The sequence below is a fragment of the Drosophila grimshawi genome, unplaced genomic scaffold, assembly GCF_018153295.1.
Source record: "Drosophila grimshawi isolate 15287-2541.00 unplaced genomic scaffold, ASM1815329v1 contig_311, whole genome shotgun sequence".
Lineage (NCBI taxonomy): Eukaryota > Metazoa > Arthropoda > Insecta > Diptera > Drosophilidae > Drosophila > Drosophila grimshawi.
In genome coordinates, this window is record NW_025063098.1 from 16,821,026 (window position 1) to 16,845,369 (window position 24,344).

At 38.4% G+C, this 24,344-nt stretch overlaps 3 protein-coding genes across 10 annotated transcripts in view; 1 reads left to right on the forward strand and 2 right to left on the reverse strand.

Annotated features, from left to right (window-relative positions):
• Nucleotides 1-57: 57 nt before the first annotated feature.
• LOC6567620 (oxysterol-binding protein-related protein 8) lies at nucleotides 58-17,017 on the reverse strand. 7 transcript variants are annotated; one of them, XM_032740301.2, is made up of 10 exons: nucleotides 16,496-17,017; nucleotides 11,568-11,669; nucleotides 6,985-7,034; nucleotides 5,042-5,188; nucleotides 4,728-4,959; nucleotides 4,431-4,661; nucleotides 3,020-3,177; nucleotides 2,748-2,926; nucleotides 1,212-2,396; nucleotides 58-1,097 (listed from the first exon to the last, which is right to left on the reverse strand). In XM_032740301.2, the coding sequence occupies exons 1-10, from the start codon at nucleotides 16,890-16,892 to the stop codon at nucleotides 869-871; spliced, it is 2,910 nt and encodes a 969-aa protein (XP_032596192.1). In that variant the 5' UTR covers nucleotides 16,893-17,017; the 3' UTR covers nucleotides 58-868. The 7 variants fall into 7 exon arrangements, with proteins under 7 accessions (XP_032596192.1, XP_032596190.1, XP_032596194.1 ...); XM_032740299.2 differs by having other exon boundaries at nucleotides 4,011-4,661; XM_032740303.2 differs by lacking the exon at nucleotides 11,568-11,669.
• Nucleotides 17,018-17,999: 982 nt separating this feature from the next.
• Nucleotides 18,000-18,596, reverse strand: LOC6567618 (U1 small nuclear ribonucleoprotein C). The gene has a single exon (XM_001993966.2). It carries the CDS (start codon nucleotides 18,510-18,512, stop codon nucleotides 18,078-18,080), a length of 435 nt encoding a protein of 144 aa, XP_001994002.1. The 5' UTR covers nucleotides 18,513-18,596; the 3' UTR covers nucleotides 18,000-18,077.
• Nucleotides 18,597-19,119: 523 nt separating this feature from the next.
• LOC6567617 overlaps nucleotides 19,120-24,344 on the forward strand; it is a 50,835-nt gene continuing 45,610 nt past the window's right edge. For both annotated transcript variants that reach the window (XM_001993965.3, XM_032739763.2), the window contains exon 1: nucleotides 19,120-19,911. In XM_001993965.3, coding sequence (XP_001994001.1) covers nucleotides 19,257-19,911 — 655 coding nt within the window. In that variant the 5' untranslated portion in view covers nucleotides 19,120-19,256. The remainder of the gene's footprint in view (nucleotides 19,912-24,344) is intronic.

Consider the following 24,344-nt stretch of genomic DNA (forward strand, 5'->3'; position numbering starts at 1 on the left):
AATTTTCATTGAAATGAATAGGGCGAAATATGTTCAATTTTTATTTTGTAAGTTAAATATTGAAAAGGTTGATTTTTATTTCATGTTGTACAATTGGTGTTGGCTCTATAAGTGACGAGTGTATATGTTTTCGTTTTTCTTTTGTGTGTGTGTGTGTGTGTGTGTGTGAGGGTGGGTGGGTGTGTTTCTTAATTTATTTTAAGCACACTTTAGCATTTAAATTCTAAATGGATTTGTGAGTGTCTCTCTTTATGTTTTTAGCAGAAAGCCTCGTTTTGAATATATTTGTGTAAGAGAATAATTATGTAACTTACAGAAAAAAAAAAACAACGGGAATTGGTTACATTTTGCTTAAGATGTCAGCGACTTGGAATTGTTACGAAATTGTTGGTGCGAATATTAGTTAGATTCATATATATATATATATATATATAAACCGTAATGCTTTAGAAAACGCCTAAAGACCTAAAGAGACGTACCTGATGTGTGGCGCCAGATTTGCAAACGTTTGCATTTTTCGCCAGCTATATATTTATACATGTATATATATATCCGACTTGGACTACAACATACATAGTACCTAACACTTAACTTAATCATAATTCGTGATTGACTCTAGACGCGGCGAAGGCATTTTGAGTGGTACAGAGAGAATGTACAAAATACAAATAATCAATAGGCAAATAGAGCTATAGAATATTGGGTGTGTATATAGATACATATATATACATATGTATATATATATATATATATATATATATATAGTTATAGGTATATGTATATGTATATGTATATATATATATATCAGCTAAATGTATATGCTCAAAAATTCTGCTTAATAATATACAAATAAAACCAAATAATTAAACTATTTAAACAGCCAGCGCAATATGAGGCTGACGCCGAGTCCAATTAGCGCATAGATTATCGACTTGAACACCGTGGAAAGGGAGACGCCGCCTCCAAGCAGATCATATGGCGACGTGTGCTGAGAGGGCGGCGCATATTGCATCCGTTCCAATCGGCGTGAGATGTCATTTAGCTGCTTCGTATGATTCTCCAGTGTGGCATTCAACTGCTCCAAGGTCACGGCGATTCTACAAGCATTCAAAGATGATTATTCATTAATTAATTGATGCGGAGAAGAATGCATTAAACCAAATTGCATACAAGTATATATACAGATTTATATACATATATTTATCGCTTACTGCCTGAAAGAACTGCTATTCGTGCCCCGCTTGACGGCGCCTTGGGGCGATTGACTGGAATCCGAGTTGGTGTCACGTGGTGCCAACACCAGAGATTTGTTCATAGCCTTGGGCGTCTTGTTGGACTCCTTGCCAACGGTTAAACGTGTACGACTCCTAATGGATGGCTCATGCCCGGCACGCAGGGGATGAATAATTTCGGCGCCATGAACAATGGGCACCGTTTTGTTCCGGGTCTCGGTGAGCACCTTGTAGTCGCACTCATATTGACGCACATCGTTGCGCGTATCCCAGGGCCGCAAATCGGCATACTTATAGATCCACTGGCCATAGCTATCCTGTTCGAACAGTGTGGGTATATGGACTTTGTCATTTTCCGCACGATCCTTGGCAGCCGCACGCTGATTTTCCTCGAGTACAGTTTTCTCCGCGGTGGCCGCAATTTGATCCTCGTTTGCAATGGCCTCAGAGACGAGACGCCAGAGCCGTTCCGATTCCGTGGGCAACTGTTTCTCCATGGGCACCAGATAGCGTGTGAGACGCTTCGAACGCATTTCGGCGTCCGCTTTGAAGAGCAGCGTCTCCTCACCCGTTTTCATATCCTTGATGCGGCACTCCTTGTCCCAGTGCCCGCTGATGGTGGCCAACGTCTCCTTGCCTAGCTTGATTTTGCCAACAACAACATTGGTGGCATCGGCGCCACCGAGGAATGGCTTCAGCTTGAACTCGAGCTCCGTCTTGTAACCGGTGTTTTCGCACTCGATGTTGATCTTACCGCCGAGCTCCATGGACAGCGTGCCCATGAGTATACCCTTGCAATGGGCATAGGGTGTGCTCGCCGTATAACATTCGCCGCGAGGCAGTAGCGTCATCGTTGCCGCTCCCTCCAATACGGCCGATGTGCTATTGCCATAGAACTTCGATTTCGCCAAGATGGAGCAGGTGATGCTGAAGCCATCCTCGCGATTTGTCACATAAAATGCCGACACGGGCGGATGATGTGATACCTGTTCGGCAATATAAAAGGTGCGACTGCCGCCCGGATGCTCCCAATAGCAGCGAAACGTTTCGCCCAATATCGGATTATATGGCTTCTTGAGGCCCTTGGGTTTCTTATAGAACCCGGACAGATACCATTGCACAATCATCTTCATCCGAGTAAACGCATCATCCTCATGCACAGCTCTGTCAAAGTAAAATGAGTAAAAATAAATGATCTAGTTATAGATAAAAGTACATTTTCGACCAATATAGATCACAAAATAAGATTGATTATATATAGATAACTAAGGAATCGTTTAATTTAAGATTGATATTGATATGTAGCCAAAATGCTAGTATCATAAAATCATCACAGACATTATTCTCGATCGATTTATTCTTGGAGTTTTATATGATGAATTAAAAATACCGATATTGATAGGTTTTTCTTAAACGACTGCTGAAGAAATGTGGTAATGTTCGAACGATAGTTTGTCGATCTGATCAAGAATCATGTATAGTTTATATGTTTATAGACATCAGCACAACACCTACCTGGACAACAAATCTGCATGGTAGTACGAGTCAGAGAGCTTGTCGAGAAATGAGCGTGGCTCCAATATGAAGGTTGGCAGGACTACCTTGCTCAGATCCATGCCGGGTCGCACCTGTTTCACAATACACCAGATGAGACTCTTATTCTCTTCGGCTAGTTCCTCCACCTGCTCCCCTTGCTGTGCACCCAAAAACACAATTACAACTATTAGTTCAAGGATGATGCAGGTAAATCTATATATGTATATATATTTAATTGGTTCTTTACTTACCGCACCAAACTCCTCTTCCTGAAATGGCACATAGGTGGTCTCCTCGCATGGTGGCTGGTCAACAACATCATCTTCCTGTGCCGGCTCTGATTCCGAGTCAGACTCCAGACCAGACATTGCCGCATTGGCTGCCTCATTCTGGCTATCAGCGTCCAGATCTGTAACCAGTTCAAAATGAAAAGCTCAACTACTTTGTTGCAACTAAAAATGCGCAAAATGTTGCTAATCGCCTTAACAACGCTCCATAGACTAATTAATGTGCCTGCGATGAGTGGCAAGTGGTTGGATGAATGGCAAATGGAGTTCTGTATAGCTAGCCTCAAAACTTCACAATACAATTACATGAATTTTGAACAAACAACGCCGAGACTGCTTCTAAAACGAACTTTTCTCTCAACTGCTTAGCAATAACAACAACACTATAAATATACTCTGGTTGCACTTAAGCGGTCTTGCCTGGGTCAGATTTGTCTTTCAATTTTTGTTTGGTGCACAATTTGACAAGAATTTCAAGCGAAAATCGTATTTCCAAATTTAAAGCTAGCATTATTCTACAGATGAAACCATGAGCAAAAAAGTATTCCTTGCGAACATCGATTCAGTTCTGACAAGGTTTTTGACTGTGAAAAGTCTTAATACAATTTTATCTACCTTCAACCCATTTCAAATTGGGGAAAAGAGGATAAACTGAAATTGTGCAAAAGTATGCAATAGGGTATAATCTTTATAAGATTTATATACATATTAAACATTCGAATCATCGCTCGAGTTTAACACCATCTGTTCGATCAGAGAGACAACGAAACTAAAGACTGGATTGGAAGATAAGTTGTCGTATATATATTAACGATTTCCTTATTGTCGATCCGGAATACCGATGTTGTCATGATATAACGAAAGATGATTGCAAACTTAAAAAAGAAGGCGAATTACTGTCAAAAATACAACTATCTAGCATCAACTATACACATATATAGTTGGGGACCTTCACCCTGAACATTGATTTGGAAATGCGGACGCAGCAGGCAGTCGGGTGGTGCGCTCACTGGCCTGGAACCGGTTGGTGCTGGGATGCCAAGATTGCTGCTGACGAAGTCATCGTCATCATTGTCGCTGGTGCTGCTGCTTGGACAGAAGGCACCCTCACCCAGTGATAGGGATTTGCTGACGGGACTCAGATGCCGCCGGCGCAAACGCTGATTGGGCGTAAAATCAATGCTCGAGGCATCGCTGCCGTGTCGCATCGGCTGCGAGCGTTGCCCGAATGTTGGGAATCTCTTGTTGCGATCCCAGTTGCTCAACGCGCTGCTGTAGATCTGTTGCAGCAGCAACGGCGTTGTGGCACGCGAAGGCTGCTGGCTTGAGCATTCAGTTGGTGTCGGCGGCGCTAGCCACTGTTGCATCCACTTACCGTGATCGTTAAAGTGCTTCTCGTAGTCCGCCTCCGACCACTGCGTTTCATTGGAGACGGGCAGCGGTTCGCCGGTGTAGGCATTGGATGGCGTTGTGCTGCTATTGGAGCGCAATAGAAGCGCCGAGCAGCGCAGCGACAGCTCCAGTGCATCCATCCAGCATTTGCCAGCCGCCTGGCTGGGCGCACGAAATATCAGATAAGCTGTGGGCAGCGGTTGCACAACAGCGCCTGCAAGGAGTAGCGGTAAGATTAGGCAATGGACACAATCATTTGCCTGCTCTCAATTCAATTTACCAATGGTCTCCTTATCGGGTCCTCGAGGTGCCCAAATGGACTGCTCCAGCGGATGAAAGAGCTTAAAACAGAAGCCATCCTTCTTGCTGGGCCGCTCGATGACCTGACAGGAGGTCAACATGACAGTGCCCACCCAATGGCTGCTTTTCGTCTTCTGGCTCTTGTAGATGAGCAGCAAGCCTGGCTTCAAAACGCACCACAGCTTTGTCCACGATTTGAGTGTGCCGCGTACCTGACATAGATATGGAGAGAAGATTATTTAAAAATAATACAAAAGAACTTAACTCAACTGAGAATTAGGAGGTGAGACTTACCTTTAGCCAATCAGCTAGGACAATGACAGCTGGATCCTGGAGGGAGTTCATCAGCTCGCTGGCCACGCGCTTCTTCTCCCGCCTGTAGTTCTTCCGCTGCGCCTTATACGACTCCTTGCGATTGAGCTTGGCAGCATCGGCAGCAGACTGTGCAACAAATAAACACTTTAATTAGTTAGTCACAAATTGAATTCAGTCTCTATTTTCTGCACCTTTCTACAACTTCCGAATATATTGAAATATTTAAATAACATTTACTTGCACTAAATGTAATTTGAACTATTCTAGTTGTGCGTTGTGTTCAGACCAAGTCACAAACTGCCTCTAAACATCTGAGCCAAAAATTATAGCTGCTACCTGTTGCTAATCTAATTAGCGCCTCTTATTTGGTAATAATATTTTACACTCAAAAAAAAAAATAATATATTTATAAAAAAAATAAATAAAAATATAAATACGTTCCTGCCTATCCTTTAATAATATCTAGTTAACACCCAATGTATACTAAACTAAACATTGTTTCCAAACATCTCAGTGAGCTGGTTGAAAATACTTTACAAATATTTTCGAATTGATTTGTGTATGCCGGACAAAAATTGTTTTTTCATCTAACCAATGAAAGTTTAACTGGCAACTTGCCCATAGGCCATAAAATTGCTACAACTAATTTGCTTGTAAAATCATCGCCATGAAACCGGAAAAAAATTGTGATTGTAATTTGTTTAAAACGAGTTTGTACAATTTTTAGTTTCAAGTTCATTGTTATTAAAAACAAGATTTGTGTAGCTGATCTAATTTATTATTTTGTTTAAATAGCAGCAAATGCAATTCTCGTTTTGTACTAATTCATTTATTATCAGCACTTCACACAAACTTTTAATGTATTTTCAAACGAAAAGAGATTTTATGAACATTTTTTGTTGGTGTTTTTCATTTTATTTACAATCAGAATCGGAGTCAATCAATATATTTAAATTGTTACTAAAAATACCAAGTTTTAAGCCCAGAATTGTAAGCAAAAGGAAACAAACGTTATGATATATGTTCAGACATAAGTATATTAAGTTTTAATCTTTTTTTTACCAAGTTATTCTTATCAGACTCACGAGATTAGAACTGTATTCCCAAATTATCAAAGCAATTCCCAAAAATCAAATTCTCAATGTTTAAACATAGATAATAATAATTATGATACAAATAGTAAATATTTTGAGAATATTATTTAAAGTCAGGTCCAAATAATTTTTTAACATGTCTACTTTTTGCGCTCATCACAAAAAAAAAAAAAAGAAAAACTTTTCCACACACTTCTTATCAGAGTAAAAAAAAAAAAAAAAAATGCTTTTAAGTTTTTTTTTTTTCTTTTTTTCAATCACGCCTCCGCAAAGTGTAAAAATACTGTTATATAAGAGACATACTGATATAATCTTCTTGAAATGTGAGTCCAATTATTAAAAAGGCTCCGCTGCACACACATCCTATCCTAAGCTCCTATTACACCACAGACTTATTGTCCTTGGCTTACAGGATAGGCGGCGAAGTCTTACAAATATTATTTTTTTTGTTGCTTCGTTTCGCCATAAGTTGGCACGTTATTCATATATATATATATTTATATAAATAATATATATATATATATCTACATTTATATATGTATCTATATTTTGCCGCCCGAAACTTTTACACCCACACCGATTATAAGTGCATTAGACGAAGTTCAACATTCAATGCCCTTATCTTTCATTTCTTATCGCTTTGACAATCACATGTGGACAAAAACAGACACAAGCACAAACAAACCCAAATCTTGACCCAGTTTCAGTTACATTAATTTGATTGAGTTTTTCATATGTTGTTTCTGTTTTTCAAAATCATAAAGAAAAACATGTATAATGTAAAAGGTGTATATATATTTATAGTTATTTTTATTTATTTTGACTTGCCTTATCTGCCAGATTGCCATCGCGATTATCTGAGGCCCAATTGGCGATTCCTGCAAAAAAGATAAATGTATTTTTATTTAGAAAAAATGCGGCGTTGACTTTTCTTCCGCATCGTTTTTTGATTAGCCCCAAAAAATTGAATTAGTCTCTCGGCTAAAGATCTAAAGGCATTTTCAAAAACATTTCCACCCGCCTAATTTGTATATTATGTATGCACACACACACACACACAGACACACACACACACACACGTACACACACACAAATATATATATATATACATAAGTGTGCATGTTTATATATATTTAGCCGCAAAAGCAAATCAACTTGGGCTTCAAGGTAGTCGCTTTTATTTATTTTACGAATATGTTTTTATGTATTTCGCAATACAAACAAAACAAGAAGGCAACAAAAACAACAAAACACAAACATATATGTAAATAAGTATTTAAGCTGGCGAGAATATGCCCTGAGATTTCTCTCGGGGATATTTCTCTCACTCTCCGCGTGCGCCCAGTGCACACTTGCACTTTATTATTATTATTTATTTTTATTTTTTTTGATGCGCGCCAAAAATAAGCAAAACAATTTACATGTTGATGTAGTGTCTCTTTGCTAATAAAAATAGATAAACTTAATTCACTTCATAATTGGGCCAAGTGTGAGATTCTGGGTTATTTCTCTTGCTCAAAGTCTGGCATCATTAAACATTTTGCACATTGTAATTATTTTTATTTATTTACTTTCCGCGTGCCCAAAATGAGCAAAACATTTTAATTATTTATCAAGTGTCTGGCTTATTTAAATAAATAAACTGAAAACAGATAGAGATTCGCTCTCCATCTCTCTCTCTCTCTCTCTCTCTCTCGGTGTCTCTTTGAGAGATCTTAGCTCAGTTCGCACTTGCAAATTAAACATTATTTGAGATATATATATATATATATATTAATGAAGGGAGAGGGGAGGCATCACTTGCTTTGCAGTAGATTCATGACAACAGCACTCGGATCCTCCGCGCTGAGCTCACAGCTGAAGAATGTGCGTTAATTGTTGTCTTTGCATATTATGCCTTGTTCACTTATTATATGCGTACTACATGCCGTATGCGTTATGCGGCAAACCGAAAGCAACACACAAAAAAAAATGTATTTAAATGAACACGTATCCGTCAGAGGAGCGAAATGCGAAATGTGTGCTCTGCTGGGATGCCCGATCCGACTCGCGATTGATTGAGAGATATATGTAAGTTTGTATGTATGTATGTATGTATGTATGTATGTATGTATGTACATATGATATGTATTTATGTATGTACGTGTAGGTATATGTAGCTGTAACTGTGTATCTCTGCTCGTATTTTGGCGTGTGGCGCACGAGAAACAAACGCAACTAACTACGGAGCCGGAGCAGCAACGACAAACTGAATTGAACGTTGTACAGCAGGCAAGCAGCAGCAGCAGCAGCAGCAGCAGCAGCAGCGACGACGACGACGGCGAGCAGCTGCCGCTGCTGCTGGGCCCAGCGGCGATGACGCGAGCGTCGCTGCCCGCCCCGCATATAATAATAATGAGCCGTTAGATATGTACATATGTACATAGTTGCGCTTGTTCTTGCTCGTTTGCCAAAAAACAAAAACAAAAAAAAAATATTACAAAATTAAATTCAAATCAAAACCCATTTTTGAGCAACATTGTAAAATTTAGAATCACAATGAATCGCACGTTTCTTTGAAGTGCAACAAAACAGATGCAAAATATTACATTTGAGGAGCGCTATTTAAGAACATGCATGCCCTACACTCAGAGAAAAAACAATGCTCTAGTATAAGCCGAACAGAATTGATTTTCATATAAGACCAAAAATTAATTATTAAATCAAATACAAAATAATAATTTCTGTACTTAAATTGTGCAAAACTAGTTTAAGTGCTTAAGTATCTTCAATCAAGTAGTCATTACAGATATTTCTGTAATCCTTTTTTTAATTTAATATACAAAAATAAAAAAATTAGAATGTTCTAGTCGAGAGAGCTCGTCTAGGAGATACCCTGAACCCAACTATAAATACATAGTTGGCTCGTTTAATTCTTTTTAATGATTTTAATTATTGCATTTAATTGCAATTTATTAATAATATGTCTGTGTATTTTATACATCAAAAACGCTATATTTTTACAACAGACAGACGGAGATTTACTAAATATACTTTATACTTTATGGGTTCGAACATATTTTCTTCTGCCTGTTAAATACTATATTTGTCTCTTTAAAATGCTGTATTTTTTCTCCGAGTGTATTCGTATATCTGTGGTTTTTAACAGGCCCGCAGATATGATAACAGTCCGCAGTCGGCTTCGCAGCTTTTTTTCAGTCATCCATCTCTGTCCAACACACACTCCTGACCGTACTCTCTTCCTCTGTCTCTCTCCAACACTTGGTGCCTTATCGATGAGGTTATTAGCGGGCCTAACTATTAACTAAACACGTGTGTGTGTGTGTGACATGAAAAGTGATCCCGAGGCAAATGACTAATTCAAAAGCTTTATTATTTATACTATTGATTTAAGTTTAGACAGATCAATATTAAGTATAGAATTTAAGATATATGTGCCAGATTCCACGATCCTTCTAAACGAAAAATAATAGGGGAACAAACAGTGTAATGGGAATGGAATATAATAATGCTAGTTTCTATTACTGTAGATCAAATACTCTTACAGACATTATGCATATGTTAAAAGAAAATACTTGTAATACTCTTCTACTCCACTAAAATATTATTTGGGATATAATGTAGTCAATATAATTATCAAAAGTACTTAAAAGATCGAATATTTCTTTAAGTAAAAATTGAGATTAATACTTAAATGATTAAGAGTGTAAAAAGTCAAACTTTTAGCTACATTACACATTATCCAACATTATATCATTAATTATTATATGTATATAACTTTACCATCTCTATAACTGCATCAAAAAATAAATATAAAGATCTTTAGTCAGCTATACCCAATCATTTGAGACTTTTTATCGTTAGCAGCACGTGTTAATTACGACACACAATCTTTCTGAACTGTTAAACGCTTTCGCATATCGCAATTTAGCCAATGGGGCACATGGTAAGGTAAATAATGGGAATAATAAATAAATGCATAAAGTTTTCGCCGCTGCTGCCAGATGTGCCACAATATCGACAACATTTCAATATGATATCTGTATTTTTTTTCGTTTTCTGCAGATAAAATGTTAATGTCTGCAGTTGTGTGTTGTTATTAGTCAGAATCAGATATCTGCTGACAGGTCGTCGAACAAACAGTCGACTTGACGATTCTACTGATGATTCACACGGGCAGTAAAAAAAAAACAAATAATTTGAAGCGCGTTTTTATCAAACCGCAAACTGAAAAATTTGTATGTTAAGGTTCTGTTATGGGGGCGGGACGGGCGGTACGGGCGGTCAGACCGCAGCCACTTCCATTAAGGGGCGGCTTATCAAGAGTGCGAAAATGTTCAAGTTCTACGACAACTAAAAATATAACTAATAATAAAAAGGCGACGATTAGATTTGGTTGACGGATTTTTAGACATCTTTTATCCAGCCAAGGGAGGAGGCGTGTGGTGAGTGCTACCTTCAATTCCAAGTCATAATGTCGCTGGATTATACAATACGCGTACATTAACAATAAAGCAAAATAACAACACAAAAAAAAGTAAATAATAAAAAATCAAGCTCTTCATAATAATGCAACAATGGATGAGAACGAAAGCAAAATCATACAAATGGCATTGTCAAGTGCGTCACAGATATGGCAACGCTTGGCTGACTACACTACGGTCATGGCTAAGTGTGACCGTATATATATATATATATAAATATATATGTATATGTATATATATATGTATATGGATTTGTAGTCGAGTAATGCATACAAATTGCGATTGTTAGCCAAAACGGACTTTGCGATCATCATGAGAGAAACCAAAAGCTAAATGAATGCGTTTAAGGACTTTGGAATTGAGATTGAGTGTGAAAAGTCGTAAATGCTGAATACCAACCGAATGCCAACGTGCCCCATTAATTTATGAATAGTCAATAGGAATGGGCAGCGGAATGATTTGCGAAAAATCAGCTGGAACCATAGCTGAAAATGATAGTGAAATGATATTGCAAATAATCACCTGAAGTTACAGGTGTATTATTGTTGAAATAATCATTGGAACTGCCAATGAAATGTAAAGTGTGTGGAATTTTTTGTGAAATGATCAGTGAAGTTTTGATATGATCAGTAAAGATCATTTGATATTACGAGTGTAATAGAAATGTTAGTGTATATAAATGGAATCATCAATGAAATGACGTGTGTGATTCAAATATATGTGGAAATATTTGTGGAATTTTCAGTGAAATGTTCAATGGAATGATAACTGAACTGTTGTGTGATGTGTTGGAATGATCGGTGAAAACTCTTTGTTAACTAATCATTGCAAATTTCAGTGATAAATCGTTATTATTATTATTTTATATTTTTTTTTGTAATTTTTTTTTACAGTGAACTGTGCAAAAATTTGTTGGAAAAACTTCACCTGGCGATGATGGCGCTGGGCTGTTGCTCAAACTGTCCGTGGAGGGCAGTTTGGTTAAGAGCACTTTTTGCGAGGGTCGACGCTTGAATTTGAAATCGAATACTGCAGTACAATGCATACATAGAATGAGATACGTTAAAAGAGAGAGAGAGAAAGAGAAAGCGAGCAATATATATAACTATATCATATATCATTTAATTTTATTAAAATTGTTGTAGTTCTCTAGTAGTACACGTTCACTACACACACACGTATTCAAAAAAGACAAACATTTACAACATTTACACGAATCGAAAACGAAAAGAAAAATATTAAGAATAAAAGTAAAGATTTGATATTTTGCAAATTGGGATTGTAGAAGATTTATTAACAATAGATAGCGCTAAACGCTGAAGCAAATAAAAAGAAATTGGTTTCTGATCTTAAGACATTCACATTCTCTTTTAGTTCCAAATTGTTAATTTCATTTTATATTTATTTATAGATTAAAAAGGGTAATAATTAGTTCTCGTATCAATTCTTAGTAATATTATGAAAATTAATTTACTAGTAATTTTATTATTCGTTTAGCAAGTTCAAAGTGAAACGAATTTTATGTGGGTTTCAAGTAAAAAAAAACAACAAACAAATGAAAATACACATTTTATTATTGCTAGAAACATATTTAGTACTTACTGTAAGATTACTGTGCTATCGACATTATATAATCGAAAAAGTTCCCCAACTAATCAGCAATCGAGACATTTATGATACAAGTTAATTATCTAATCGAACTGAACGAAAATTGCTTCAACACTTAACTATAACAATTTTATTTGCAAGCCCAGCTAAATGTATCTCAGTAATTGACACAAGCTGTGGGGCATCATCCGTTCTTCTTTCTTTCTTTTTTTTTGCATTGTGGAGCGTGTCGATTAACAGAGCGTTGTAAATTAATTAAGTGCCTGCTATCAATTAGCTGCCATCGGATATTGAGCACAGAATAGAGCAGAGCACGACACGAAGTGCATAATAAACAAGCTTTGACAAGGGCGCCAACTTAATCTCAATCTTGAACCAGGCAAGGAGGCAATAAGGTGACAGATAGATAGTAAAGATGTCGCTTTGATTGGTTTTTAAACATGCTGCATCAATTACGCAATTGCCAAGCAGAGCCAAAGCCCGATGTCCACTGAAAAGTTCAAAGCTGAACGCGGGATAATTTGCCCAAAGTCCATTGACTTTGATGAGCACATTTCGATGGCGATAATATTGGAAATTGGATCAAGGGTCGCTCATTTGGGTGTTAATTGAAGAATGACATCAACATTGTAATGCGCTTGGATACTTTATACCAGCGGGACTATTTCTAATACCCATTAAAAATGTGAGCAACTGGCGAAGTATACCTAACGAACTCAATTAGGTATACGTAAATACAGTTTAACTTGTTTCACAGCAATTTCGTTCCACAATTCTATTTATTGTTATTTGAGTGGAATGGAATATTCACAACGAAATCTATCATAATTCAATTAATCATTCACTTAAATTCATTGCACTTAGTATGGAAATGCATCAGCTGCACTTTTACTTTGCATGTCACTACGACGCTTTCCACATCGCTTTTTTTATTGCTTCGATTTCTATTCTCTTGGCCAACTCGAATCAATCAAGATGATAAACGTAGCCTTATACATTTTTGGTAAGAATCATATACATTTCGCTAGATGTCTGAATCAAGCATAAGAAGCAGCGTATCAATTTGTATTTACATACATACATAAATCAATACAAGCAAAAATACGCATATACATATATATTTATTGGATACAGGATATTTCCTCGTCTATCACTGTCGTCTGTCTTCAACTTCAACTTGTAATCGTGGTGCACAAGTGACGTCATGATGCCATAAGCCAATACATATGATACCACCCACCCTACACACTCTTTACATATATACATACACACACACACACACACACACACACATACACACATAAGGTCTTATGTAATCCAATTACATATAATGTTTATTTAGTTTGCTGGTCAATGTGAAATGCCGCATGTTAAAAGTGGAGCAGCAACAATTGGTAGGAGTGATGGGGGTGGTTTCACATGGTGGGGACGGGGGTAGTAGAAGGGGAAAGTAGATGGTTGGCTAGTCAACTCATTAGATATGCGAACGTTTGCCGTCAGGTGAAGCTGGCAATCAATATGCATATGTGCATCAAGAGTTGCTCGCATGGCTCTCTAATTTATTGCTCGGTAAGTTGCCCAAAAGCATGCTATAAAATATTCAACGAGCCCAGAGAACACACACACAGCGGCATCTCTCTCTCTATATATATATATACATATATATATGACTAAATTATGCAATTGCCTGATAGGGCTGCCGATCAAAAAACGTTCGTTATGCAAATGTTCAAATGAATTCCATCAGCGGATTAAGTCTAGATGGGATGGGATGAGAGGGTTCTGGGGAGGTTAGATGTTGTTGGGTGTCTAAAGCTAAAGCCAAAGTTCATAGTGCACCACTAACTTGTGACCTTTTGGGCACGAATCAAAAATAGAATATACAGCATGCCGCATGCCGCATGCCGCATGATAGAACCGTCCAGTCAAACACAGAAAGAAAACTGCTGTACCTAATTGCGTATACGCAACTGAAATGCGTACATGGCATCTTAGAAAAATTATGGACAGTCTTAAAGCGAGTAATTAATTCGACTAACTGAAAGTGAGTTACTTAAAATATATAAGCTTATTTTTTTGCCTTTTTATACGGGAAGTTGTAAAGCTGTTTTTATTCATTACTTAATTTAAATTAGCGCTGCTTAAATCTTGTGTTCAGGTTATGAAAATACGATATATTATTATATCATACTTGATTTTTTCTCTCTCTGCATAGCCCCCTCCCCACCCATCAGAAATGTATATGCATGTAGAGTGAAATAAACGCCAAGAAAATGGACACATCACAAAACGAAACCAGCCACGCATCGATTTTTATTTTTATTTTCCTTTTTGTATTTTTTTGCGCTCGTTTTCTTTTGCCCGCTTAAACTTAAACTGTGCCAACTGCTGCACTTCTCAACGTTCACGGCCCTTGGCACCCTCTTCACCCGCCATCACCCCTAACCCCCACCCTTCACCCCGCCTGTGTTGACGCTGGAGGCCAATGAAAAGTGCCAAAAAGCTTTGCGCGTGTCAGCTAATTGCGACTGTGTGTATGTATGTGTGTGTGTGTGTGTGCGTGTGTGTGCACAATGCCCATTATATTTGCACAAGTATAAGTAACTAACAATAAAAAATAAAAATAAAAAAAACGTCTGCTACAAATTTGATGACAATTAAATACAATAAAGCACTCAACGAACAATTGCAAGCAACAAAAGCTAAAGCGAAACTTAAAAATACCCTTGTGGCAGTTGTGCAAAAAAATAAATCATTATAATACTGGGGAACTTCAACTGGGGAATATGCAAACAATTAAGTATTTTGGTATTTATTTAAATTTCTTCTATTTTTGTTTAGTGTGTATTCTTAATTGGCGAATTAAGGTCAATTCAACTTAACTAGACTTCTTCGATTTGTCTACAGTCTTTGCATACATCAGAATATTTTCAATCTATGCAAATGATCTATCGAATTTTAAATATATGCTTAAAGCTCGTTACACAAAAAACTGCTCATTAAATATAGTACAAAAATAATAATGATGTAAGCTCTTTGTAAGTCTCTGCATATAATTGGCATACCTTCCCACTTATCTTGTAATAAATCAATTCAAATAAAAGCTCTGCATTTATATGCGTCGACAATGCGCAAATTTTCTTTTGACATTTATTGCTTCCAATGAACTACGACGACGAATTTCGAGAGAAGTGAGAAATGGCAAGAGGTCTAAATACATAAATACTCACATATAAACATACATACATATGCACATATGCTAATCAATAAGAAACTATGGCGACACACTTACAGATACTCATACTCATGCATTAGTTATAATGGAAAGAGCGAAATGGAAATAGGACAAAAAGTGGTCTAACGGCGCCTTGCATTCGATTCAAGTTTTGCGGTTGATGCTTAGTAGTGTGATGGTCACCGCAAAGCGTAGGAAGGCGCTGAACTCAATCAACAATTAGCGCCCCACACACACACAAGCGATGAGTCCCCCCTCTCCGTCAACGATCCACACCGGATAGATGAGTGACAGAGCGGAAATACGGAACAAAGCAACAGACAATGTGTTAGATGCGATGCGATGATAGTCGCGGCCTGTCATTGAAATGCGAGAAGAAGCAACGAAATCAAAACAGAACAGGCAAAGTGTGCGATATTCGCAAGCTAATACCCTGTGTCCAGTAGTTTACATTTGTTTTGAATTTGGAGACAAAAATGGTGCTATGTGCACTATAATTAAATAAATTAAATTGGCTAATGACAACTGAGGAACTACGTTGGTGTATAACCAAAAATTAAATTGAAAAATTAATATTTATAATAGTTCTATATATAAATCTATTTATATTTAATATTATTTTTATATTTATATTTTCTATTTTTTATATACATTTGTTTTTTTTTTTTGTACTCGGTCAATTGTTCTTGACTTTCACAATTCTAAATATGCCCCATTAACATTTTATGAATGATACAATCGGAACAAAACACAGATTAACATGTACGCAAATAACACACATATATATACATACATACATATATACAAATGTCAGCATGTATTTGGGTTGTGGATCGGAAAGGAAATGAATAATCACGAAGCGATAAATAAGAGCGAGCACAGAGAAATTGTGAGCTGCTCTTCTTTTTTTTTGCGGTAGAGAGTAGAAAATACAACAATAAAAAAAGAAATAAACAAAACAATGACATTGAAAAGCAAATTTGGGCAATAATCGAAATCCAGTTTGACTCACCTGACGGCTGCTGTCGCAGTCCGGCGCTGTTTGGCGGCGTAATATTGATGCCGCTAATGCTGCTGCTGGCGCCGACGCCAAGCGACTGATTCGAGGCGGCCATAGTCAGAGCAGCGGACGATGACGTCGTCGCCTGCAGCTGCAGCGTGCTGCCCGTCGCTGTTGGGACGCTGCTTGACTGCGGCGTGCCTGGCATCGAGTGCGAACAAGAGGAAACGGAAATGGTGTTTGACGGTGGCGGCAACAGTGAATCTCCGCCGCCGCCGCTGCCGGCGAGCTTTCGTTCGCTACCAATGCGTATGGGTGTGCTGCAGCTGCTGCTGCCGACGCTGGCAGCGGACGGCGTCAGAACGGGCGTATGACTACCGCTGTTTGGCATTTGTTGTTGTTGCTGCATGTTTTGTAGCAGTTAATATTCGCGTGCTTCTTCTTCGTCTTTGTTTCTTATTCGCATTTGCTCCAATTGTCCAGCGTGACACAAACACACACACAACACAGAGAGAGAGAGAGAGACACTCACACACAGAAACGTTGCCAATTATTGATTTTGTTTAAGGTTCTCCAATTTTCTTCTTTTTTATTTTTCGCACATACAATCTATTTGTGTGTATTTTGTTATTTTGCCAATTTTGAAACTGAAGTTTTTTTGTGTGTTATTATTGATTCGAAGAGAGAGCCAGCTCCTTAGTTAGTAAATTAATAAATTAATTAAAGCCACGTAAGACTCAAAAGGTCCAATTAGCAAACGACTTCTGCAAGAATAACCACTTATTATTCTTATTCATACACACACACACGCACTCACACATATATCTATATATATGTATATATTTTTAATGCGAGTGCTTGTCACACATTGTTTTCGTATCGCTTTTTTATTTCGAATGTCTTTTCTTCCGCGTGGGCGCTCCGGCGTCGTTCACGTTTCACGTACAACTGAAGCTGAGACTGGCACAACAACAACACATCGACACAGTCACACACACATACAAACATAACTGGTCGTATTCGTATTCGTATCGCATTTTCAAAAAGCTAAACTTGTTTCGACGCTTTCGTATGAGCTCATCCAATGCTGCGTCCCTTCCCACCTCCACCAGCGTTGCCTTGTTTTCTGTTCGTGACGCGGCAAAGACGCTGGAAATGCGAATGCGAACAAGTTGAACAAGCTTTTTGTTGTTGTTTGGGGTTGAACTGGAAAGCCTGCAATGCAAACAGCTGACGGCTTTCATGGCAATGTGTGGTGTTTGTTTGCGTGCGAAGAGTGCAGCTATATATGCCAAACTCAGATTGAGTAGAAAAGTGGCACATTTTTTAGGCAATTCTAATGAACGTTTTATTTTGAATTTGTTGTTAAGAATTACGATTATTTAAATGAATTGTGATTAGTGAATTGCAATAGGAAACATAGAAATAATTGAAAATATGGCATATCTTGCAATATATTTGAATTTATTGAATGTGGCCAAAACAAATAACCTACAAAAATACCAAAAAATAGCACTTTTTCTTTTTATGAATTTCTAGTGTATTTCTACATGTCTTAATTGTACATTTGACTTAATTCGACTAATTGCTGCTGTTATTTGGGTCCATTCATCATTTGGGGGGGAAGTGTACCCAGTGGCGGCGGAGGACCCATCATAGCCATGGGATTTAAAATGGGCGGCGGACGTATTCCAGTGGGAGCCATTAGCGGATTCATCATTGGTGGCATATATGGCGGCATGTTCGGCATGCCAGAGCGGGGTGGTGCTCCCATATTGGGGGGCGGAATATTGACGCCACTCGGTTTGCCACCGGGCGATGGACCCGCAAATGGATTATTTGTTATTTTACCGGCTTTGAAGGCGGCTGTTGTTGCGTCGATTAAATGCTGCGCTTGTTCTTCCATCCATTTTTGGTAGTAGAATTTGACGTTGTCGCGATGCTTGCGACCCGTGCAGTGCGTCTTCCGCACCGATGGCGAATCGTGCGTCAAGTATGTGTCACAGTAGTCGCAGTAATATTTCGGCATCTTATTTCTATTTATTATTTAAACAAACATTAACTTTGTTCGCTGCACAAAAAAAATGAAAAATGCACTGGCAAATAATAATGAGAGTATGCCCGCCGTTGACTAACATGAAAATGCCCAAACAAAAATTCAGAAAAGGTCATCTAGTATTTTTGTAGTGTTGATAAGTGCGCATGACTTGAATCATCGATTATACTGCGCAATCGATTGTTAACCGCGCCATTTGAGTGAGTACTAACAGCTTGTTTGAGTTGTTAACAGCAACGGCGTCTGTTAGCAGTTTTAACGCGGCCGGCAAGCTAGCATGACGTGAGCGCGGATGATGGATGTGTGTGTGTGTTGTTGTTGTTCTTGAGCGGCAACTTTTTGAATGGGCGGGCAAACACGCGTAACGGCAATCAAGAAAAAAAAAATCGTGAACAGCAATAACATTCTTCATTATATGTTGTTGTAAATAATAAAAGTGCATAGAAAAAAGCCGGTGTTTGGTTTACATTCAATTTTGTGCGTGTGTTGTGTGTGTGTGTGTGAAGGAATTTACAAGCTGAAAAAAGAGGGAAAAAAAAAACAGACAATAGTTGAAGCCAAAAGGAGCAGCAATAAAAATTCAGAAGTTGCTTGACCAGTTTTTATTTTCATTTTTTGTTTTTGTTGTGGCTCTTTTGGCTAATTGTTAAACGAGTTTTACCCAATGAGGAGCAGCAGCAGCAGCAGCGGCAGCAGCAGTTAGCGATTATTATTATTATGCCTTTTGTACAGCGGATTGTGCAGCCGGTGAATGTGGCACAGGCGACCGCTGCCAGTTTGGGGCATGCCGCCAAGCGCTTCCAATGTGCACCCGGCAAATGCACCAACAACAATTGCATCAACAATCAAAATCAATCAACAAATCATCATCGAGGAGCAGAAGATGAAGAAGCAGCAGCAGCGGCAGCAGCAGCAGCAGCTGACGAACCACAGCCGCCGGCAGCGCTGCCGATGAAAAAGCTCAAACAGCATGTAGAATTTCTATCCACTTCCCCCTCGCATCTCTCCACACGTGTCTCGCAGTCGCTGCCCGCGTCCCGGCAGAGCAGTCAGCAGCGAGGGTCAGCAGCGGCAGCAGCAGCAACAGCGCATCCCGCTCGCACCTACAGCGCCCCCCACTCCCCAACGGCAGCAGCAGCAGCGGGTAGCCAATCACGTGTCGTTTCTGGCCACGAATTCGATTCGATCAGCAATATAACATTGAGCAATGCCCTCCGCCAATTGGCCAGTTTGGTGCTAATCGCCAGCGATATTTTCGATGAGCTGCAACACGATCTGCAGCAGGTGGGTGAGCGGGCTGCAAGGGTGCAGCGCAAAATTACAGCCGTGGAGCGACGCGTTTGTGCCTACGATCCGAAAATGGTCACAGTTCGTAAGTAAATCCAACAAGTTGAATATTTAAATAAATGCAAAAAAAATAAATAAACATAAAGTGGGATATGCAAACTTTACATAATGGAATTTAAAATTTCCATTGTATAATATTTGGATTTACATTCCCAATTTATACTTCCAATGGAATGAATTCCACTAAATATTTGCATATGCATATTTACATTCTGCACATTGCAATTGGAATGCGTAATTTCCATTATATTTACATTCTGCACATTGCTAATCTAATGCATAAATTCTATTGTATTTACTTACTGCACAGCAGTGTTGCCAGTGCAATTAAACAATATTGTAGTAATTTTATTTGTGTTAATTACAGCTAAAAGAGTTTTGCCATGTTTTCAAATGTAACAATTATAAATAAAAGTACTTAACTCTAAATAAAGATTAAATTATTTGTGGCTTTTTTTCTAGTTTAGCTTTTAGCTAGCATCATCTTTCCAACAGTTAGCAACACTACTTTGCACACACACATATGCATGCATGCGTATTTGGTCAATTGCCATTCATCGCAAGTCGCCGGCAAAAGTCAAGTGCGTTTTTCAGCTTATCAACTACTGCCATCTCTCTCCCTCTCTTACTCCCCCGCTCCTTGTGCTGCTGTTTTGTATGTGTGTCGGCTGAGCTTTTGTTTGTGTATGTATGTGTGTGTATTTGCTGGAATCTTATCTGCTTTGTGAGTTTTTCTTCTTTGCTTTTCGTTTATTAAATTCAATTGGCGACGCAGCAAAAGCAGAGCGCTGAAATTAACACCTTGTTTACTCTTGTCTTCTTCTTCCACTTCTTGTTTTCATATTCTTTTTTTTCAGTTCACTGAATTAGTCGCTTTTACTGTAATTAAACCACAGATGATAAGCGGAGTTAAAAGTTCACTTTGGAGGCTTTGTTTTTCACGACCTTGTGTTAAATTGTTGTTGCAAACATTTATGAATATTTGTGGCAACAAGTGGCACCAACATGCAAAATCGCAGTTTTTATGTTTCGCTTTTCGCTGGCGTTTTTCAGAATTCAGTTATTCGCTGGAAATTGAATGCAGCTTTTTTTCAGCTTTTTTGCCTTAGCTTAATTTTGCTTATTCTGTGGAAAGTGAAGTGTTGCCAGCCTGATCGAATGCGATCGATTCCATCTTCACTCTTGCCACTTACATTTGACAGCTGACAGCTGCTGAACAACGGGGGGAAGAATAGTGGAGAGAAGTGGCAGCTGCTCTTGCATAAACACACACACAGCAGCAGTAAAGGCGCGCTAATTGCTCAGGTATGAAGAAAACAAGCGAAGAACGTAATTACTCACACACACACACATATATATATATATATATATATTATGTATATATACATACACATTTTGCAATTGGCAATGCAGTCAGTCCAATGTATGCTAACAGCACCTGTCACCCCCCGTTCCCCCTTCTCTGTTCGATTGCTGTTGCTCATTAATGTGCCCATATTAGAAAAGCGATTACAGCGCGACATTTTGCCATTTGTGGGCAAATGTTAACTAACTGGAAGGGTATGCTGCTGCGTGCATGTGTGTGTGTGTGCAGCGATGCATGGAAAGAGAGCCGGGCAAAGGGGGTGATGTTCTTTTTTGCGAGCAGAGAGAGAGAGAGAGAGAGGGGAGCACGCAACTGTTACCGTTGGCTGCCCATTTTCTTCTTGTTCTCTCCTTTTTTCGACTTCTATCAATCGGCCATATTGCTCGTGTGAATGTGTGTGTGTGTGTATGTGAATGTGTACGTGACTTGACTATGAGTAACGATTGCAGCTACTGTTGCCGTTTACAGTTGTTGCTGCTGCTTACATTTTAAGTTGCTTGCATCGCAGCAGGCGACTTGGCGGCACTTTGAAATTGACCGCTGGCCCCTTTGGCCAAAAGTATGGCCATTTACTGGGAACTTGCCACAATTGATATGTGAAAAAACACACATACACACAAGCACACATGTTAGATGTGTGTTAAACTAATTTGCTACGTGTTCCAATGGCCAGGAAATTTCATTTCCAAATGTTCCATTCAAGTGCAGATGCCACATCAATCAAGAGAGACTGAGACAGAGAGAGAGAGAGAGAAGGACATTGCTGGAATTTTGTGTCACATTAACATGTGTTTAGTATGTTGGCAGCACCTTTGTTAAAATAAGAGACAAATGTTAATAGTCATTATCATAGTTGACAAATGTTAATAAGCATACATAAGCTAGAAGGATTTGAAAGATTGGATGAGCTTTAAATTGCATAAGTCAATGCAAGCTTGCAAAAGCACGCTTTGATTGAAGAAGAGGTTGATCAAAACATACACTTTAAAGCATAACAGAGAAATGTTAATAATTAACAGCTAATGATCATCTTCCTGTTTCAAATGAACACTGCTAACTTTTGAGTCTGTCGCATTACGAGTAACATAACATTAACCGCGTAGTAAACAGACAAATGTTAACAAAATATATTGGGAGCTTTTCTTTTTTTTAGTCGTCTTTTATAATCATTATTTTTGTCTGTCTCGCGTCTGTGCCGAAAAAGTAATTGCAGCCGCACAGCAGTGGGTATTTATTACGTAGCACAGGCTGACCAAAAAAATGAAATAAAAAGATATGGCCCGCATCTGAGCAGCAGCAGCAGCAACGCAAACCTGTTCCCACCTGCAACATGTCGCTGCTGTGCATGTGTGTGCGCCGCCACAAAACTAAACAAACGAGCGAACACCAACGAAAATAAACCTTAACGCGCTGGAAACGCTGAAAACGCTGCGTGCCACAGCCAAATAATTTCAACTAACCAACAAAAATGAGATACACACCCAAAAAAAAAGTAAAAGATACAGATTCAGATACAATGCGTGTTGTTAGTTTTCTCTGCTTCTTCTTCTACGCTTTTTTTTTGTTTTAAACATTCGACGCATTATTGTATTTCAAGTGCGCTGATGAGCATTTGATTGTTGCAACCCGCGGGGGCTAATGGGGCGGGGCTGGGCGGTGCGCTTTGGTTGTTTTCTGGTTGGAATTCTTTTGCCTTTTCTACACATTTCTTTTTTTTTTTTGTGTTTGTTTATTTTTCCCAAACAACAATTTTGTTCTCACTTGAAAAAGTAAACCAAGCAATGACGACCAAATACGGCTACAGATACAGATACAAATACAGATACTGGCTACAGATACAAGATACACATAGAGATAAATACTTGCATAGATATATGTCTGTGTGTGTGTGTGTATGTATGGATGTATATAGATGCATACTGTAAACAACAACAAGTGAGTCGCGAGTTGCTGCGAGTCTTGTGGCAACTTCGACAGCTCAGCCGAGCCATAAGTTGCATAAGCTGCAAGACGAGTTGAGAGTCTTGGGAACCCGGTCTTCTACTAGTATGTGCGATGTGTGTGTGTATGTGTTGGTATGTGTATATTTACTCTTTGTGGTAGATAAGATTCTTTGTCTTGTTGTTCTTCTTATTTTTATATACACTTGCCATCGAGTATTATTTGGTATGTCATCGAGTATGCAACACTTTGCCAGTTGGCAATATTGAACATCTATGCAACAACTAACTAATAAAGTTTAATAAATAATTAATATATCAGTTGTTTTATTTTTTAAAGGAATCTTTGCATAACATTTTTTAAGACGCTACTTTTCAGTACTCTTTTTTTTTAGGATAGAAATCCGTTAATCGTGCTGGGCACTCTTAAAGTTGTGCATTATTCTTCTCGACTTACCCGACCCACTGTTTCAGAAACCATATATATATAGGTAAAATATGTATAGTAACAATCGATCGTAAATTGAGTTATTTCATCTAAAAGCCTTTTTTCTTACTTAGTTTATATTATCAGATATTGAATTTTTCTTTTTTAAGATATATTCTGCAAGCATCACTATATATCTAGTTTTGGATACCTTTTAGTAATATAATTCATTTATTTTGAACGATAGCTGCCCCATTTTTTATTGTTTAGCTGAGTTCAAGGGTAGCTTTGAGTCGAGTTCTCGCAACCCTCCTCACCTCTCATGCTGTGCATTTTGTGCTGTTTGCTTAAGATGGGCAGCAAGTGTAGCTGAAAAGTGTTGAGTAAAAAGTCGTCGTCATTGTCCGCTCATCATCCTGGTTGCTGTCGTCAGTTAAGGCCAGAAGTTCAACGGCTAAGAGGAGAACTTGTTGCGTGCCACAAAGAACGGGCAACTGGAATCTGCAGATTGATTGTCGATCCGATCGTCGTCGTCTGCGTTTTTCTGCATTTTTGCACGTTTGCCGCAAACCGATTCTACCATAAAGTTGTTGTTGTATTTCTATGCAACCACAAGCAACGACTGCAACTGCAACAGCAACAACAACGACAACAATAACAACGCACCTTTCAGTCATTGAACTTTAAGCTATGCGTTTTGCCCCCAAACCAACAATCAAACAATC